The 20315-nt window shown below is 38.5% G+C and overlaps 1 protein-coding gene across 5 annotated transcripts in view; it reads right to left on the bottom strand.

Annotated features, from left to right (window-relative positions):
* The window catches only part of CFAP70 (cilia and flagella associated protein 70), an 87612-nt gene extending 67658 nt beyond the window's left edge, over positions 1-19954 (bottom strand). The window contains exons 1-6 of one of the 5 annotated variants that reach the window (XM_067710577.1): positions 19927-19954; positions 18073-18175; positions 16736-16922; positions 1846-1944; positions 1594-1673; positions 217-396 (exon numbers count right to left, since the gene is read on the bottom strand). In XM_067710577.1, coding sequence (XP_067566678.1) covers positions 217-396; positions 1594-1673; positions 1846-1944; positions 16736-16922; positions 18073-18135 — 609 coding nt within the window. In that variant the 5' untranslated portion in view covers positions 18136-18175; positions 19927-19954. Of the gene's footprint in view, positions 1-216; positions 397-1593; positions 1674-1845; positions 1945-12698; positions 12830-16735; positions 16923-18072; positions 19457-19926 lie in introns of those variants that run through there. The other 4 variants (XR_010935943.1, XM_067710576.1, XM_067710578.1 and 1 more) reach the window with 4 other exon arrangements.
* Between the last annotated feature and the right edge of the window lie 361 nt (positions 19955-20315).

Here is a 20315-nt window from a genome sequence, read left to right as displayed (position 1 = left end):
ATAAATTATATGTAGTATATATATATACATGTATATAACATGTAAACTATAAATATTAACATGCATGTATAAAACAGAAGTAAACTTTATGTTTTTGAGCCTAAAATAAATCTCAGCCATTAACAGAGCCTGCTTTGAATGAAATCTTAGAAGGTGAGGAAGAGATGACCATATGAGTGTTTAAATCTCTATAAATATCTTGCTGTAAGTCTTTACCTCTCCAGCTGATGGAACTTGCAGACCAACCATGAAGTTCTGCAGCAGCCCCATTGGAATGAAGGATTCAGGCACAGAGTAGGCAGCCTCCAATGTGACCTTCAGGAGATTGCCTCCTGAGATCTGGGCTGTGGTCAATAAGGGCTCCGCCACAAATACTTTAACTTCAAGACTGCACTGCTGTATAAGAATAAAATTACGCAGACATTTGAAAATGCTAGAGGCCTCCCTTTTTTCACATTATCTCATTTGAACCTCACATCATTGCTCAAGGTAAGAAGGTCAGGTTTAATTATTTCCATACAGAGGATTCAAATAGCTTTTTTAAGGTCCCATGAGTTAGAGATAAATCCAAGAAGAGAACCTTATCCCTAAGCTAGAGCCCTTCCCTTCTCTTCTTCTATAAGATCTAAGGGAAATCAACAGTACATAGACTGGGACACTGGACCAAGGAAGGCAGATAGAGCCCAGATATCTACCTCTTTCCAGCACAAATCACATGGAATGACAGAAGGATATTAAATGATTATCTTTATACCCAATAAAACAATAATGCTACAATAGCCCTGGAAAACAAGAAATGCCATCACCGGACTACACATTTTTAGGAATCATTGAAAGACAGAAAGCAAATTAAATCAGATCTACCAAAAAAACCTAGAAGAAACCAATCACATCCTAAAATAAGAGGAGAGAATCACAGCAGATGTAGGAGTGGATTGTGGCAGCTCGAAGGTCAGAATCAACAAGAATCAGGAAGGGGCTTACATCAACAGTTAAGTAAGGAACTGCATTCAGAATAGTTGGGGCAGTTGGGTCTTACTTGTGCAAAACTGAAGACAGCTGTGGTATCTGCTGAGAGTGAGTGTACTTGCACAAGAGTGGCAAAAGCAGTGCCCCAAGAAGCTACTGATCCCAGGAGGAACTGGGAAACAAAGTCCAGAACACAAACCAGTAACACAGCCTACCAATTCATGCTTCCCCTCCTCCAATGACCAGAGGCAGGCTACCATGCCAGAAGGTGTGTTAGATGCATTCATATACTATTTAATTTAATTCAACAGGTCATAGTTAAAGAGGCATTTCCATGGTTAAGCCTTCCCTGCATCTACCCCTGGGCAAAGTAACAGATACCTACTCTGTGTCCATATGCCCCAACCCACCATTTAATCACACTGGTCATAACCTCTGATGTGTAGATTATGAACTCCTAAAGTAGGAGTTTCCTTATTCATCTTTGTTTCCCAGAACCTAGCACTATGTGTGCCTGTGAAAAGAAGGTGCCTGATGAATTGGACTCAACTAAATTTAACCTTAAGAGCAGACAGGCTTGACTGAATATCAGGCTGATATGTTAAGAGTTAAAACTCTAATTACCTTAATACCTGATCGAAGAGCTTCCAAGGGCGAGCCTGGCACAGGGTGCAATGGGACCATCGTTTCAAACGAACTCTCTCCTGCGAAAAGAAGGCCAAGTCAAGCCAAAGAAGGAAGGGTTAGGCAGAAATAACTGTGCTCATCTTTCAGTGAATCCCTCAAACTCACTGAGGCTGATTTTTGCACTTCTCTGGAACTAAGTTTTATGAGAAATAAGTTTATTTCTGCTTTTGAGCAAATCACACATCTGACCTTCCAGTAAAGGAAGAAGGTCCACCACAGCTTGACCAAGAATCATGGTCTTCTCCTCTTTCTGTTTCTTTTCCTTTGGTAAAACTTCAGTCATCGTTACTAGAAAAATCAAAACAAAGAAAATGAGAACATGTCTAGCTCACACATCAGATAACCAAGGTGCAACAAACAAATCATTGTCAGAGAAATTCAAGTTAAGAGAAATGAACTTGAAACTTGAGAAGGCACCATTATTAGTGACTTCCAGTGGAAGATACCGGACCTCCTCAGTGACTTATTAATCTTTTTGCATGCAAATTATTTTTAAAAAGGATTTTTACATCATAATCATGTACACACATATGTATAAACTTACTGATACATATGATTATAACAAAGTTTCATGTAATATTCATCCTTAGCTCAAAATCCTTAGGTATTTTCTATTCTATTTCATGTATAAGAAATTACTGGTCATGACTCCCTCAAACAATTTTAGGAAAGACTAAAAATCATCATCTGGGACTTCCCTGGTGGTGCAGTGGTTAAGAATCCGCATGCCAATGCAGGGGACACGGGTTCGAGCTCTGGTCCGGGAAGATCCCATATGCCGCAGAGCAACTAAGCCCATGTGCCACAACCACTGAGGCTGCACTCTAGAGCCTGTGAGCCACAACTACTGAGCCCGCATGACACAACTACCGAAGCCTGAGCGTCTAGAGCCTGTACTCTCCAACAAGAGAAGCCACCACAACACGAAGCCCGTGCACCACAACTAAGAGTAGCCCCTGCTCGTCACAACTAGAGAAAGCCCACGTGCAGCAATGAAGACTTAGTGCAGCCAAAAATAAATAAATAAATAAATTTTAAAAATAAAATAAAATAAAGAAGGAACCTGAAAGTCCCTTTTTCCTTTTTTTAAAAAATATTTATTTATTTGGATGCATTGGGTCTTCGTTGCGGCACGCAATATCTTCATTGTGGCGTGGGGGCTTCTCTCTAGCTGTGGCACGTGGTCTCTAGAGTGTGTGGACTCAGTTGTTGCAGCACACGGGCTTAGCTGCCCCGTGGCATGTGGGATCTTAGTTCCCGACCAGGGAATAAACCCATGTCCCCTGCATTGGAAGGATTCTTAACCACTGGACCACCAGGGAAGTCCCCAGTCCCTATGTTTATTTGTTTTAATTCCATGATTTCTTATGGTACTTACTTACATGGTTTAACTTTGTACACATTTTTATCCACCTAGAATTTATTTTGGTGTAATTCTGAGATATTAGTTACATCTTTTTCCAGAGAGCTACCCAGGTGTCCTTACACCATTGATTACATAGACCACCTTTTTCCCTACTGATGTGAAATGTCATCTTAATCAGATGCTAACTTACCAGAAGTACTGGTGACGATCTCTGGACCTGCTAGTCTGTCCTAATAATCTGTAAGTCTCTGCATGCACAAACACCTCATTGTTTTATTATGGTCTTACACTATGTTTTACTCTCGTGTAGGATTAATAATCCCTCATTAACTTTTTCAGAAATTCCTGATTATTCTTACTTTAAAAACTTTTTTCTGGGCACTTCCCTGGTGGTGCAGTGGTTAAGAATCCTCCTGCCAGTGCAGGGGACATGGGTTCGATCCCTGGTCCGGGAAGATACCACATGCCACGGAGCAACTAAGCCTGTGTGCCACAACTACTGAGTCTGCGCTCTACAGCCTGTGTGCCACAACTACTGAAACCCGTTTGCCTAGAGCCCATGCCCCGCAACAAGAGAAGCCACTGCAATGAGAAGGACGCACACTGCAGCAAAGACTAGCCCCCGCTCGCAGCAATTAGAGAAAGCCCATGTGCAGCAATGAGAACCCAATGCAGCCAAAAATAAATAAAATATAAATTTTTTAAAAAAAACTTCTTTCTGTAAGCATTCTATAATTAAAAAAATAATGTTGGCAGATTTATAGAGATCATGTTAAACTTATAGGTAAACTGAGGGAGAATGACATCTTTGTTATGTTGAGCATTCCTGTTTAATATGGTATGCCTTTCCTTTTGTTCCACCTCATACCTCTCAACAGCATTTTCTTTGAATCAGGATCCAAATAAGGTCCACACATTGTGATTAGCTGGTGTCTCTTAAGTCTCCTTCACTCTACTGATGTATTTTCCATTTCTTTAGGTTTTCTAAATTGTCCATTTTATCAAAGTTTTCATGAGTAATGGCAGAATATTCTTTTTTATGTCTTTTTAAAATTGTTTTAAAATACACATTACATAAAGTTGATCATCCTAACCATTTTTAAGTATCAGTCCAGTGGTACTAAGTATATTCACATTTTTGTGCCACCATCACAGCTATCCATCTCCATAACTCTTCACCTTCTAAAACAGAAATTTTATACCTGTTCAACAATAACTCCCCATTTTCCCCTCCCCCTGGAAATCACCAGGATACTTTCTATCCCTATGCATTTGACTACTCTAGGTACCTCATATAAGTGAAATCATACAGTACTTGTCTTTTCATGACTGGCTTATTTCACTTAACATAATGTTCTCAAAGTTCATCCACGGTATAGCATATGTCACACTTTCCTTCCTTTCACAGCTGAACAATATTCTACTGTACGTATATACCACATTTTGCTTATCCATTCATCTGTCAATGGACATGTGGATTGCTTCCACATTTTACCTTTTGTGAATAATGCTCCTATGAACATAAGTGTACATATATCTCTTTGAGACCCTTTCAATTCTTTTGTATATATTGCCAGCAGTGAAATCGCTGGATCATACGGTCATTCTATTCTTAATTTTTTGAGGAACCACCAGTTCCTACAGTAACCACACCATTTTACAGTCCCACCAAAAGTACACAATGGTTCCGATGTGTCTACATCCTTGCCAACACTTGTTTTCTGTTTCTTTGACAGAAGCCATCTTAATGGGTATGAGATTGTATCTCGTATTTTTGGTTAGCATTTCCCTAATTAGTGATGTTGACTATTTTTTCATGTGTTTACTGGCCATTTGTAGATCACCTTTGGAAAAAAGTCTATTCAAATCCTTTTCCCATTTTTGAATTAGGTTGTTTGGGGTATTTTTGGTATTGAATTTTAGGAGTTCTCTATATATTCTGGATATTAACCCCCTATCAGATATATGATTTGTAAATATTTTCTCACATTCTGTGGGTTGTCTTTATACTCTGTGGATAGTGTCTTTTGATGCCCCAAAGTTTTAAATTTTGATGAACTTCAATTTGTCCATTTTTGTATTTTGTTACCTGTGCCTTTGCTATCCTATCCAAGAGTCAATGAGAAATCGAATATGATGAAGTTTTGACCTATGTTTTTTTCTAAGTGCTTTATTGTTTTAGAACTTACATTTAGGTCCTTGATCCATTTTTGCATTAAGTTTTGAATGTGGTGTTAGGTAAGAGTCCAACTTCATTCTTTTGCATGTGGATATCCAGTTTTCCTAGCACTACTAGTTGAAAAGACTTACCCTTCCTATTGAATGGTCTTGGCATCCTTGTCAAAAATCATTTGACCATATATGTTAGGGTTTATTCCTCAGCTCTCTATTCTATTCCACTGTTCTGTATGTCTCTGTTTCTGTCAATATCACCCTGTTTTGATTACTGTAGCTTTGTAGTAGGTTTTGGAAACAAAGTATGAGACCCCCAACTTTGTTCTTTTTTAAGACTGTTTTGGATATTTGGGGTCTCTTAAGATTTCATATGAATTATAGAAAGGGTTTTTTTTTTTATTTCTGCAAAAAAATGTCTTTGGAATTTTTATAGGGATTGCACTGAATCTGTAGATCACTTGGAGAAGTGCTAACATTTTAACAATATTAAATCTTCCGATCCATGAACATGTGATATGTTTCAATTTATTTGTGTCATCTTTAATTTCCTTCAGCAATGTTTTGTAGTTTTATATTTATGTAGATATATCTTTCTCTATTCTTTTACTTTTTACCTTACCATATGGTTATATTTTGAGTTTCTTGTATATAGTGTATTTCTTTATCGAATTTGTAATCTCTGTGTCTTGATATATTTAATGTAATTATTAATATATTAGGGCTTAAGTCTGCTGGGTTTTGTTTGGCCCCTCTTTTTCATTTCTCTGTTTTCTTTTCTCAGCCTTTCTCTGGATTACCTGAGCATTCTTTAGAATTCCATTTTTATTTATCTATAATACTTTTGAATATATCTCTTTGTATAGATGTTCTAGTCATTGCTATAGGTATTGCATTATATATATACTATTTATTACAATCTACTGATGTCATCATTTCACTAGTTTGAATGAAGTATAGAAACCTTACCTCCCTTTATGTCCCCTTGCCCTCCCTGTTTATAATTGCCAAAAATACTTTCTCAATATACAGAACCACATCAGATAGTGTTATACTTTGTTTCAAGTGTGAAACACAATTTAGAAAACTCAAGGAGAAGGAAAGCTTATTTTATCTGTCCAAATTTTTGCTTACCATATTCTTTCTTCTTTCCTGATGTTTCTAGGTTCTTTCTTTTATCATTCCCTTTCTGTTCAGAGAACTTCCTTCAACCATTCTTTTAGGGTAGGTCTTCTGGTGACAAATTCTTAGTTTTCTTTCATTTGAGAATATCTTGATTTCCACTTCATATCTTTTATTTAGGTATTCCATTCTAGGTGAGCAGTTCTTTTACCACTTTGTAAATATTGTTCCATTTCCTTTGGGCCTCCATGTTTTCTGATGAGAAACTGATACCATTGTAGTTGTTTTCTCCTGCTTTCAATTTTTTTTTTTCTGTGTCTTCAGTTTTCAGAAGTTTTACTATGGTGTTCCTTAGTACAGATTTCTTTTGGGTTTATCCTGTTGGGACTTTGCTCAGCTTCCTGAATCTGTAGGTTTATGTCTCTAGCCAAATTTGGGGAGTTTTCAGGCTTAACTTCTTTGAATATTTTTCAAGCCTCACTCTCTTTCTTCTCTCCTTCTGATACTCCAATAACACTGTTAAATCTTTTGGCATAGTCCCACAGGACTCTGAAGTTCTGTTCATATTCTTTTAGTCTATTTCTTCTACATTACTCAGATTGAGTAATTTCTATTGTTCTATCTTCCAGTTCACTGATTCTTTCCCCTTTTTCCTCCATTCTGCTGTTGAGCCCATTCACTGAGCTTTTCATAGCAGTTAATATATTTTTCAGTTCTAAAATTTCTACTAGATTCTTCTTTATATCTTCTATTTCTTACTGAGACTTTCTATTTCCCCTATGAGTCTATCTATTGTTTTTTCATTTGTTTCCAACATGTTTACAATTGCTCATTGAAGCATTTTTATCATGGCTTCTTTAAAATCTTTGTCTAATAATGCTAACATATCTATCATCTTGGTGTTACCATCTACTGATTATTTGTTTAATTCAGTTTGAGATCTTCTAGTTCTTAGTATAATGAGTGATTTTCAAATGAAACCTGGAATTTTTATATTATGCTATGAAACTCTGAATCATACTTAAACCTTCTTTTTTGCTGGCATTTTTTGACACCGCTCCTACACAGGAAGGGGAGAGGCAATGCCTCATTATTTTCAGGTGGAGATAGAAGTCTAGGTTCCCCACTCAATCTCCATTAATACCTGAGTGGGGCAGCTCCTCCGTACTGCTGAGGGAAAATGGGGGTTCTGATTCCTTACTTGTTCTCTACTGATACTATAGTGGGTGTAGATGCATTACCACTAGGTGATGGTGAGTTTTGATTTTACACTAGACCCCGTTTGACACACGCCAGTGGGGAGTGGAGGAGCACCTCATTACTGCCAGATTGGGGCAGAAGCCCTGGCTCCCTGTGTGGTCTCCATTAAAACCACATGTTAAAAAAAAAAAAAAAAAAAAAAAACCACATGTTGAGGGAATTCCTTGGCAGTCCAGTGGTTAGGACTTGGTGCTTTCACTGCCTGGGCACAGGTTCAATCCCCGGTCAGGGAACTAAGATCCCACAAGCTGCGTGGCATGGCCAAAGGGAAAATAACAAAAAACAAAAAACACATGTTGAGAGAGGGGGGTCATTACCATAGAGCACAAAAGTCCTGGCTTCCTACTTGGTCTTCTCTGACACCACTCAAGTAGGGTGTTGAGGCATGTTATTTCAGCTTTGTGCGTGTGTAAGCCTAGGTTCCCCACTTGGCTTGGGTATGGGTGGGGCACAGTTTTTTTTTCTGGGCATTTGACTGGAGTAGAGCAGTTTCTGTCTAAATGTTTTCTGTCATGCTAGGCTGCCCCCTTTCCTGGTCTTTTGATTAGAGAGAGCACTTTTGTTGGTGGTTGGTTGGTTTGATCTGTACCCATTTTTGTTTCCAGGCTGCTGGCTTCTTCAGCATACAGTTTGGGATAGATGAGGCGAAAAGAAAACCCAAGGAACTCATACTGTCTTTCCTCAAGTCTCATTTCTTTCTTCTCTCTACCTTTCAGAGTCTGTTATATAAATAATGTCCAGGGTTTATAGCTCTGAGAGGAATAGAGGAAAGTATATCTAGTCCATCTTCTTGGAGGCAGAAGTTCTGTTTAAAATTCTTCTTGATGGGCTTCCCTGGTGGCACAGTGGATGAGAGTCCACCTGACGATGCAGGGGACACGGGTTTGTGCCCCAGTCCAGGAAGATCCCACATGCCCCGGAGCGGCTAGACCCATGAGCCATGACCACTGAGCCTGCGTGTCCGGAGCCTGTGCTCAGCAATGGGAGAGGCCACAACAGTGAGAGGTCCGCGTACAGCAAAAAAAAAAAAAAAAAATTCTTCTTGATTTCTAATGACTGTACTTAAGATTACAAATGTATCTCTAAGCAGTACATTAGCTATATCCCACAGTTTTGGTATTTGGTGTTTTACTGTTGACTTGATTCTAACTGCTTTGCAGTTTTTATTATGATTTCTTCTTTGTCTCATGAATTATTCATAATAATTTTTGCTATATATTTATTATTTCTTATTTTTTTGACTGTTGTATTTTGGTTAGAAAGCTTTGTCTGTATGCTATTGATTCTTTGGTATATGGCAGGACTTGCTTTGTGGCCTGGTAAGTGGCCAGCTTTTATTATACAAATGTTCCTTGCATGTTTTAAGAAAATACATATTATTTAATGATCAACATAACTCTATGATTACTAATTCTTAGAGAATTTTTTTTTGTCTACCCAGCACCTAGACAGATATGATGGTGAGTGAACTTTTTTTCTAGTCCAATCTTTTTGAGAGTCTCGGCTTACGACGAGGTAGGTGGTCTCACTCTCAACTTCCCATCTACAGCAGCCCAAGTCTCTGTCTCTGTAAGAGCATTAAAATCCAAGCCCCTGGGTTTTAGAATACTGCCCTCTCCCTCCACACCACCACACACCAACGGCAGCTGTTCAAGAGTTCCAGGTTTCAGTTTCTGTTTTGTTTCTGGAACAAAGGAACTACCATTTCTTTCTCACGAGTTCAGTGACATGCTTAAAATAAGGGTCCAGTATTGCCTTTCCTATCCAGTATGCTAGGGAAGAAGGCAATTGAGATACAACTATTACTTGGGGTGACAGAGAAGCACAGAAGAAAGAAGAAAGAAGTAGAAGAGAGTGGGTGGGATAAAAGAGTGCAGGTCAGATGGATGCCTCCGTGGTTGACTGATTCCCACCTATGCCAGAGCTAGGAATCACTGCTCTTGAACAGTGTTTCCCAGTAATCACCTGAGACATTTTTTTCCCAAGGTACAGCTACCTAGGCTCTTCCCATGGCAATTGTGCTGGGGCTCAGGCTTTGGAGGTCGGACCAGGGGAGAGGACTGGGGTTGGCTGCGTGCAGACAGCCTGAGGGGGCTAGGGTGTGGTGTGCCTCAATCAAGGGAGTACAGGAAGAAGCCTGGGCCCACGAGAGAGGCAAGACGCCATTGTTGGGGGTGCAAGAGGAGAGAGGCGGGACCTCCATAGGAGTTTCTTTCTCCACACACACTCTCAGGTGGCAAGGCACTGCCTACCTGAGCTCCAGGGGCAGGTACGAGCCGCCACTGCCATCTCGGACTCCAGAGGTGGGCGCAGACTGCTGCCACTACCAAGGGTCCCACAACTGGGCATCAACCGCTGCCCCAACCGCTGCCTTCCTGGGAGTGTGCTCGGGCTGCGCACCCGCACACCCACTATCAAGGGGATAACAGCCAGCACAAACTGTGGAAAGAGACAGCAAGCATCCAAACCAAAAACAGCCCTCGTGCCAAAAATATATTTAACCCACACAAGCTATGCAGGGACATTCCCACATATAAATAGCCCTCCAAGACGAGAGTAGATAACCATTTCTCCTAAACTCACAGAGTAAGAGAAATATAAGCAAAATGAAGAAGCAGTTAAATTGCTTCTTTGACTCCCAGTTAAAAGACCAAGAGAATTCCCCAGAAGAAACAAACAAGGAAACAGACCTCTTCAGTCTAAGACACCGAGTTCAAAAAGGTAATGAAAATACTGAAAGTATTAAGAAAGGCTATTGGCAGAAACGCAGATTACGGTAAAAAGGAACTAGAAATTACGAGGAGGAGCCAAGAAAAATTAGAAAATTCATTTGCCAAGACAAAAGCTGAGCTAAAGGCAATGAATAGCAGAATGAATAATGCAGAAGAAAGAATAAGGGATCTGGAAGATAGAATAATGGAAATTACCCAATCAAAACAGCAGAGAGAAAACCAAATGAAAAAAAAAAGAAAGCAATATAAGAGACCTATGGGATAATATAAAGAATGCCTATCTATGCATAATAGGTATTCCAGAAGGAGAAGAAAGAGAAAAGGGTATTGAAAATGTATTTGAAGAAATTATGGCTGAAAAAATCCCAAATCTAAAGAAGGAAACAGATATCTAGATACAAGAAGCACAGAGGGTCCGAAACAAGATGAACCCAAACCGACCTACACCAAGACATATTCTAATAAAAATGGCAAAAGTTAAAGATAAAGAGAGCATTCTAAAGGCAGCAAGAGAAAAACAAATAGTTAATTACAAGGGAACTCCCATAAGGCTATCAGCTGATTTCTCTACAGAAACGCTGCAGGTCAGAAGAGAGTGGCAAAATATATTCAAAGTTTTGAAAGGGAAAAATCTGCAACCTAGAATACTCTACCCAGCAAGATTATCATTCAGAATAGGAGGGGAAATAAAGAATTTCTCAGACAAGCAAAAACTAAAAGAATACAGCAATACTAAACCTATCCTAAAAGAAATATTGAAAGGTCTTCCCTAAATAGAAAAGAAACAAGAAGATATAGGAAGGAGGAAATCACAGTTTACAGTTGGAAAGTAAATCACTTAAATTAGTCAGTATACAGATCAAAAAGAAAAAAAAAACTTATTTGTGAAAGTGATGATAAACACAAGGAACAGAAAAAGGATAAACATGAAGATGTAAAAAAGGACATCAAAATCCTAAAATGTGGGAAAGGAGGGTAAGAAAATGTAGATTCTTTTTTTTAGAATGTGTTTGAACCTATATGACTATCAGTCTAAAGCAAGCAGATATAGGAAGAGGTTACCATACTTGAAAAGCAGGGCAACCACAAATCAAAAATATACAATAGATTACTAAACCCAAAAAGAAGAGAACACAAGCATAAAATAAAAGGAAATCATCAAACCACAAAAAGAAAAACTAAAAGAAAAAGAAAGGAACAAAAAAGAAACATAGAATCAACTGGAAAACAAGGTTTAAAATGGCAATAAAGGACTTCCCTGGTGGCACAGTGGTTAAGAGTCCGCATGCCAATGCAGGGGACATGGGTTCGAGCCCTGGTCCAGGAAGATCCCACATGCCGCAGAGCAACTAAGCCCATGCGCCACAACAGCTGAGCCTGCGTTCTAGAGCCTTTAAGCCACAACTACTGAGCCAACATGCCACCACTACTGAAGCCTGCAAGCCTACAGTCTGTGCTCTGCAACAAGAGAAGGCACCGCAATGAGAAGCCTGCGCACTGCAACAAAGAGTAGCCCCCACTCGCCACAACTAGAGAAAGCCTGTGCCCAGCAACGAAGACCCAACACAGCCAAAAATAAATAAATAAATTTATTTTTTTAAATGGCAATAAATACATATGTATCAATAATTACCTTAAATGTCAATGGACTGAATGCTCCAATCAAAAGACAAAGAGTGGCAGACTGGATTAAAAAAACAAGAGCCTACAATATGCTGCCTACAAGAGACACACCTTAGGGCAAAGGACACACACAGGTTGAAAGTGAGGGGATGGAAAAAGATGTTTCATGCAAACAGAAATGACAAGAAAACAGGAGCTGAAATATTCATATCAGACAAAATAGATTTTAAAATAAAGGCCATAAAGAAAGATAAAGAAGGATATTATATAATGGTAAAAGGATGAATACAAGAAGAGGATTTTACACTCGTCAACATATATGCACCTAATCCATTCACGATAAAAACTCTTACCAAAGTAGGTATACAGGGAATATATCTCAACATAATAAAAGCCATTATGACAAACCCACAGCCAATATAATACTCAACGGTGAAAAGCTGAAAGACTTCCCATTAAAATTTGGAACAAGACAAGGATGCCCACTCTTACTACTTCTATTCAACATAGTATTGGAAGTCCTAGCCACAGCAATCAGACAAGAAAAAGGAATAAAAGGTATCCAAATTGGAAGGGAAGAGGTAAAACTGTCCCTATATGCAGATGACATGATACTATATATAGAAAACCCTAAGAACTCCACGCAAAAACTACTAGATCTAATAAATTCAGCAAAGCAGCAAGATACAAGATAAACATTCAGAAATCGGCTGCATTTCTTTACACTAACAATGAAATATCAGAAAGGGAATGTAAAAAAACAATACCTTTGGGAATTCCCTGGTGGTCCAGTGGTTAGAACTCCATGCTCTCACTACAGAGGGCCTGGTTTCAATCCATCCATGGTTGGGGAACTAAAATCCCACAAGCCGCTTGGTGCGGCCAAAAAAGAAAAAAAAAAAAAAAAAAAAGCTTTTTAAAATCGCACCAAAAAAAATAATACCTAGGAATAAACTGACCAAAGAGGTGAAAGACTTATATGCTGAGAACTATAAAACATTAATAGAGGAAATTAAAGATGATTCAAAGAAATAGATATCCCATGCTCTTGGACTGGAAGAATTAATAGTTAAAATGGCAATACTACCCAAAGCAATCTACAGATTTAATGCAATCCCTATCAAATTACCCATGACATTTTTCACAGAACTAGAACAAATGATCCAAAAATTTATATGGAACCATAAAAGACCCAGAATTGCCAAAGCAATACTAAGGAAAAAAACAAAGTAGGAGGCATAACTCTATCAGACTTCAGACAATACCACAAAGCTACAGTAACCAAAACAGCATGGTATTGGTACAAAAAACAGACATACACATCAATGGAACAGAATAGAGAGCCCAGAAATAAACCCACACACGTATGGTCAATTAATCTTCGACAAAGGAGGCAAGAATATACAATGGGAAAAAGAAAGTCTCTTCAGCAAGTCGTGCTGGGAAAGTTAAGACAGCTGCATGTAAATCAATGAAGTTATAACACATACTCACAGCAGCACAAAAATAAATTCAAAACGCCTTAAAGATTTAAACATAAGACAAGACACCATAAAACTCCTATAAGAAAGCATAGGCAAAACATTCTCTGACATAAATTGTACCAATGTTTTCTTTGGTCAGTCTCCCAAGGGAATAGAAATAAGAACAAAAATAAAGAAATGGGACCTAATCACTCTTACAAGCTTTTGCATAGCAAAGGAAACCATTAAAAAAAAAAGAGAGAGAGACTTCCCTGGTGGTCCAGTGGTTAAGAATCCACCTTCCAATGCAGGGGATGTCGGTTCAATCCCTGGTTGGGGAACTAAGATCCCACATGCTGGGGGACAACTAAGCCCGTGTGTCGCAACTACTGAGCACACGAGCCACAATTAGAGAGAAGCCCGTGCACCACAACGAAAGAGCTACATGCTGCAACAGAGATCCTGTGTACCACAACTAAGACCTGACACAGCCAAAAATTAAATAAATAAATAAATAAAGATTGGGACTTCCCTGGTGGCACAGTGGTTAAGAATCCACCTGCCAATGCAGGGGATAAGGGTTCAAGCCCTGGTCTGGGAAGATCCCACATGCCGCGGAGCAACCAAGCCTGTGCACCACAACTACTGAGCCTGCGCTCTAGAGCCCATGAGCCAGAACTACTGAGCCCATGCGCCTACAGCCCATACTCTGCAACAAGAGAAGCCACAGCAATGAGAAGCCTGCGCACCGCAACAAAGAGTAGCCCCCGCTCACCACAACTAGAGAAAGCCCATGTGCAGCAACAAAGGCCCAACACAGCCAAAAATAAATAAATAAATATTTTTTTAAAAAATTAAAATAAATAAATAAATATTAAGAAAAGAAAAAGGAAAAAAAAGAAAAGACAACCTACAGAATGAGAGAAAAGATTTGCAAATGATGCAACCAACAAGGGCTTAATCTCCAAAATATACAGACAGCTCATACAACTGAACAACAAAAAAGCAAACACCCCAATAGAAAAATGGGCAGAAGACCTTAATAAACATTTCTCCAAAGACATACAGATGGTCAGTAGGCACATGAAAAGATGCTCAACATCACTAATTATTAGAGAAATACAAATCAAAACTACAATGAGGTACCACCTCACACCAGTCAAAATGGCCATCGTCAAAAGTCTACAAATAACAAATACTGGAGAGGGTGTGGAGAAAAGGGAACCCTCCCAAACTGTTGGTGGGAATGTAACTTGGTGCAGCCACTACGGAAAACAGTATGGAGATTCCTCATAAAACTAAAAATAGAACTACCATATGATCCAGCAATCCCACTCCTGGGCATATACCCGGATAAAACTATAATTCAAAAAGATACATGAACCCCTATGTTAATAGCAGCACTATTCACAATAGCCAAGACATGGAAACAACCTAAATGTCCATCAACATATGAATGGATAAAGAAGATATGGTACACATATACAATGGAATACTTCTCAGACATAAAAAAGAATGAAATAATGCCATTTGCAGCAACATGGATGTAACCAGAGATTATCATACTAAGTAAAGTAAGTCAGAAAGAGAAAGACAAATACCATATGATATCACTTATATGTAGAATCTAAAATATGGCAGAAAAAAAAGTGGATATATGTGTATGTATAACTGACTCACTTTGCTGTACAGCAGAAACTAACACAAGATTGTAAACCAATCATACTCCAATAAAATAATTTTTTTAATTAAAAAAAAGTCCTCATAAGTCAAATTACAGTATATCTTAATGTGAACATTCAAAATGACAATTCTAATTTAAACATATCTCGAGGTTACTAATGTTAATAGTAAAAAGACAAAACAAAACAAAAATAAATAAATAAAATATGGCACAAATGAACCTATCTACAAAACAGAAACAGATTCACAGATATAGAGAACAGACTTGTGCTTGCCAAGGTGGAGGGGTGAGGGAGAGGGATGGACTGGGAGTTTAGGGTTAGTAGGTGCAAACTATCAGATTTAAAATGGATAAACAACAAGGTTCTACTGTATAGCACAAGGAACTATATCCAATCCCCTAGGATAAACCGTAATGGAAAAGAATATTAAAAAAGAATGTATGTATGTGTATAACTGAGCCACTTTGCTGTACAGCAGAAATTAGCACAACACTGTAAATCAACTATACTTCAATAAAAAATAAATTAAATAAATAAAGTTTTAAAAACCACACTACCAAAAAATAAAAAAGAGTATGGGTTAAAACAAACAAAAAAGACTTAGCCTAGAATACAGGTTTAGGAACAAAGTATTTCAGAGATAATATTATGTAGTTAGAAACTGTAAAAGTGTGAATACAGAAACTATCCATCTATTTATCCATTCATTCATTCATTCAACAAACATTTTTTGAGCCCCTTTCTATCCCAGATATTTCTAAGCACTAGAAATTCTGAAATAAATAAGATACAGCCCTGATTTCAAAAAGTGTCTCCTCTAACAAGGGAGGCGAATTAATAATTGCTATTCAGTTTGGTGAATATACAGAAGTACAGATATGGCTGCCAGGTAAAATACAAGATGCCAAATTAAATTTGAATTTCAGATAAACAACAAATCATTTTTTTAGTGTAAGTATGTCCCAAATTTGGTTTTTGGGTTTTTTGTTTCTTTGTTTTGTTTTTTTCCCCTAAATCTGGCAACCTTAAATATAGGAATACAAAGGAAAAGCTCACAAATCAGCTTAGGAGACGAAGGCTGCAAATTTCAGTTATATGTCTATTCATATACGCCCATGGATTGAATTGAGCATTATCTACATTCTTACTTGTTTGACTGTTAATAAGAATTGATTAGTTACTAAAAAGTTATTAAATAATATTTTTTAGGGAAATTAAAATGAGTTGTACACATGAATAGATCAAATTATCTATATATGATTGGTCTTGTTTCAAACTGGGGGCTGTTTTTTTCATAAAAGAGCATGTTTGCTTCATGTTATTGCTTATTGTTCTTCAAAATTGTATAAATATTCTTTTTTTTGATCATATGTATGTTTTACTATCAGCTGCTGGAAAAAATAAAGTCAATTTGGAAAATAAAAAAAAATTTTTTTTTAAAGTTCAGTTATGTGTCAAAAGGTCTTCAATACAAACTGATTAAAATTAGTAGGTCATGGTGACAGCTGCCAGAACCAGGTGGGACTCAAAGTATACTGTGTTATTCCCAGATTGAAAAGGTAAGGTGTGTTCATCTGTCACTACAACAGCTACTAAATATCTCAGAATATCCTGATCACTCATGTAATTAACATATTTAGAATCCCAAGCACTTACAGAACACAGGTTTGTGGGCGAGGTCATGTAAAGTGACTCCTCCTTCAGGATTGAACTCAAAACTGCAAGTGAAGTTGTATTTTGCAGTTCCTTCTGGAGAAACAGCAATTTTTGCAGAGTCTCCCAGAACCACCTGATTGAATTCTGCACGGATAAAGGTAACTGGAGTATCTCCTTTAAAACCTTTCTGTTGACAGAAAAATACTTTACAATTATATTCAAATAGAGAATTTTCCTACATATCTGGCAATCCATTTTGACTTTATATAGCATTTTGCACGTTTTCCTAACAAGCTATGTTACAAATACAAACGGGGGAAGTAGAAAGTCATTAAACAAATCTAGTTGTAGCTAAATGCAACATTCTATTTAAAGGCCGTTAAGTTGGAAGCTTTGAAAAATAACAGTAATTGTGTTTATATGATTATATAATTGTGGAAGATTTGAAAAAGTGAGGAAAGCACATAGGAAGACATTACCTGTAATAATATATTTTCTAGTGTTTTGCTGTGTGTGTGTGTGTGTGTATATATATATATATATATACGCACACACATTTATATATACATTTTTATATATACCCTTTAAAAGAAAGTAGAGGTCATTTATTACATCCTGTTTTGGAATAAGCTTTTTGACTTCATAATACTGAATGAATTTTTTTTTTTTTTTTTTTGCGGTACAAGGGCCTCTCACTGTTGTGGCCTCTCCCGTTGAGGAGCACAGGCTCCGGATGCGCAGGCTCAGCGGCCATGGCTCACAGGCCCAGCCGCTCCGCGGCATGTGGGATCTTCCCAGACCGGGGCACGAACCCGTGTCCCCTGAATCGGCAGGCGGACTCTCAACCACTGCGCCACCAGGGAAGCCCCTGAATGAATATTTTGACGTTTCATTATTCTTGTAAATTTTAATACTTATATCATATTGTAGTTTTATTATTTAAATTCATCAAATGAAATTAATCACAAGAGAAGTTCTGGAGGAATTCAGATCCTTTTCAGGAGAAAGGAACTGCTGTCTAGGAAAATGAAAACCAGTTGTTTCACCCCCATTAAATTTAGTATTCAAATTGCCAGATATTTTACACATTAATATGACTTGCTGATTATAGACTAACAATAAGGAACACTGAGAAGGAAGTGCCATTGCTATGTAAAGCCAGGAGGTTTGGTGGTACAGAATAATGCAGAACTCCATGCCTCCTGCTAATGTTCCCAACACATCTTCCCCAAGCCACAACTGGATGACTGACAGGGAGACCTGAGCCCAAAGACAAAAGTACATTCAAGGAGAATGAATAAACTAAGGACTTCCAGGATTCCCAAAAATAACTTTACCAAGTCATATCCATCTGTCACAGTGATCTGCACGGGTCTGCCTGTTGATGACACCTGCTCCATATCAGCACCTGGGCAAAGTCTCTCTGGTCTTCTTTGATCTCTGTGAACATAATGAACGAACCTGTCCCCTTATATACCATAGTTGCACAAGTATCCACATTACATCATAACCAATACCAGGGGAGAACCTAGAGAAATGCCCTAGTCCAGCACTGTTTTGTGCACTTTCCAACCTTTGTTGCCAGATAGGCAGTGCCTTAGGGACCTGGTCACAAGGATGACTCTGCTGGTTAGTGCTAAAAAGATTCTTATACATGTAACTAACCCATTAAGCACAAATTATCACAAGGCAAAGAGGGCAGGAATGCCATCACCCCACCTCCCATCCCTCACCTGCTTCAAAGTGTTTTTTGGTAGCTTTTTTTTCTTTGTGATGTGCAAAACTCCCCTCAAGCATTACTTAACCTCTCAGTTTTAGAAAAATATATTTTGATAACAAGAAAGAGGCAGCCCCACAGAATGTTAGTCCACTGGAAAAAGTCCTGATGTATGTCTTATTTAATCAAAGGTATTTTCAAATTATTTTACAACACTAAGGATACAACTTCAAAAATAAATTGGATATATGTTAAGGAAAAAAAAAAAGGTCATGTTTTCTGACTCAATTCAAAGTGGAACTTAATGCAATTCAAATATTTACATCGGCTATACTATGCTAAGTGTGTCTAGGACTGGTGGTAGAAAAAAGAAAGAGATATCTTGCTGTCTCCAAGCTTTATAAGTATTCTGCATCTTTCTAGCGACTCCCTCATTTTCCCTGTTACCTACAAGTCTCAGATCACTTGTTCAACGTTATGTCTCCAGGCTCATTCAGGGCCTAAGTGGCCCTGACAACTTTCTTATCAAGTTTACATTTGAAATGATCTTTCACATTAGTCTCCTTTCCTTTTCAATAGTAGCATGTGAATTACGCCTTCACTAGCCTGACCCTGGACAAATGCTTAACTTCTCTGAGCCTCAGTCTCACCTTCTATAAAACAGATAACATAACTTCTGACCTGTTTCACATTTGTTGCGAATATCCACTAAAACAGTAAAACTGCTTAACCTATGAAGCACCGCACAAATGGTGTTATTAATAAGCACTACGTTTCTTGAATGCTTAATTACTTCTTTAGAGACAAGTAATCTATCATACATTTCTGCAGTCCCTGAGTGTCTGGCACCATGCCTTGCCCGCAAGAGGCATTAGCAGCATATCTGTTGAACAACGAGTGCAAGAAATCTGGCTAGTTAAAAGTTATGGTCAAGGCAGTTAAGTGGGGGGCTCCTGTTGCCGCTGACAAGGCACGCATTTCTTGTCATCTGCTCAGAAGAAGGGGAAAAGTCAGATTAGAAAATGGTTAGATGCACAACACTGTAAATCAACTATACTCCAATAAAATTTTTTTAGTTTAAAAAATTAGAAAAACAAAAAATAGCTTAAACAAACAAACCCCAAAAAACAAAAAGAAAGAAATCGTTTAGGTGAAGGAGATGATGTGACTGGGAGTGGTCTGGGGACAGGAGCGCAGTCTGCGCTTACTGTAGGGGAATCTCGGCGCAAAGTGGGAAGTGGGGTCTCAGTCTGGCTTATGGGTGGGAGGCCTGGGCTTGGCGAGAGCGTCCGCGCCTGGCGGGGTCGGTGGCGTTCGAGTCTGTACCGGAGTACAGTAGTGCAGGGATGCGGTGTGTGCGTTTCAGCCTGGCCGAAGCTTAGGGAGAAGAAACTGAGGTAACACGGTGTGGCCGCAGGACCGGGGTGGGGAGGCCGGGAAGAGACAGTTTTCTAAGGAGTAAGAGCAGACTTACCTAACTTAGCCGCAGAGGTGTGTTTTTTTTTGCAACTATAGCAACCAATTACATCTCGCGAGAAATTTGTCTCCACAATCACCGCAAGTTTAACCCAAGACTCGCGATAACATTGTCCGGGAGGGAAAGGGGGACGGGGCGCAAGGTGAGTTTCTGCGCCTGAGTTCCGGAAACCGTGCTCCTCAGCGACAGCCTCTGTATTTGCGGTCACTTGTGTTTTCGCCGATGCCACTTTCCCTTGGCATAAGTGTTGGCTAAGTACAAAGATTTCCACCTCTCGAGTTTGCTTTTTCGACCCCTTTCTTTCAGTATCTCTCCATAAATAGGAGAAAAACCAAAAGCAAATTTATTTAAAGATAAAATAAAAGCCTTTATTAAACGGTTTTGAA

Source organism: Pseudorca crassidens, chromosome 16, assembly GCF_039906515.1.
Source record: "Pseudorca crassidens isolate mPseCra1 chromosome 16, mPseCra1.hap1, whole genome shotgun sequence".
NCBI classification, from domain to species: domain Eukaryota; kingdom Metazoa; phylum Chordata; class Mammalia; order Artiodactyla; family Delphinidae; genus Pseudorca; species Pseudorca crassidens.
Note: the sequence above shows the minus strand (reverse complement) of the source record. Positions and strands in the feature narration are given on the sequence as shown.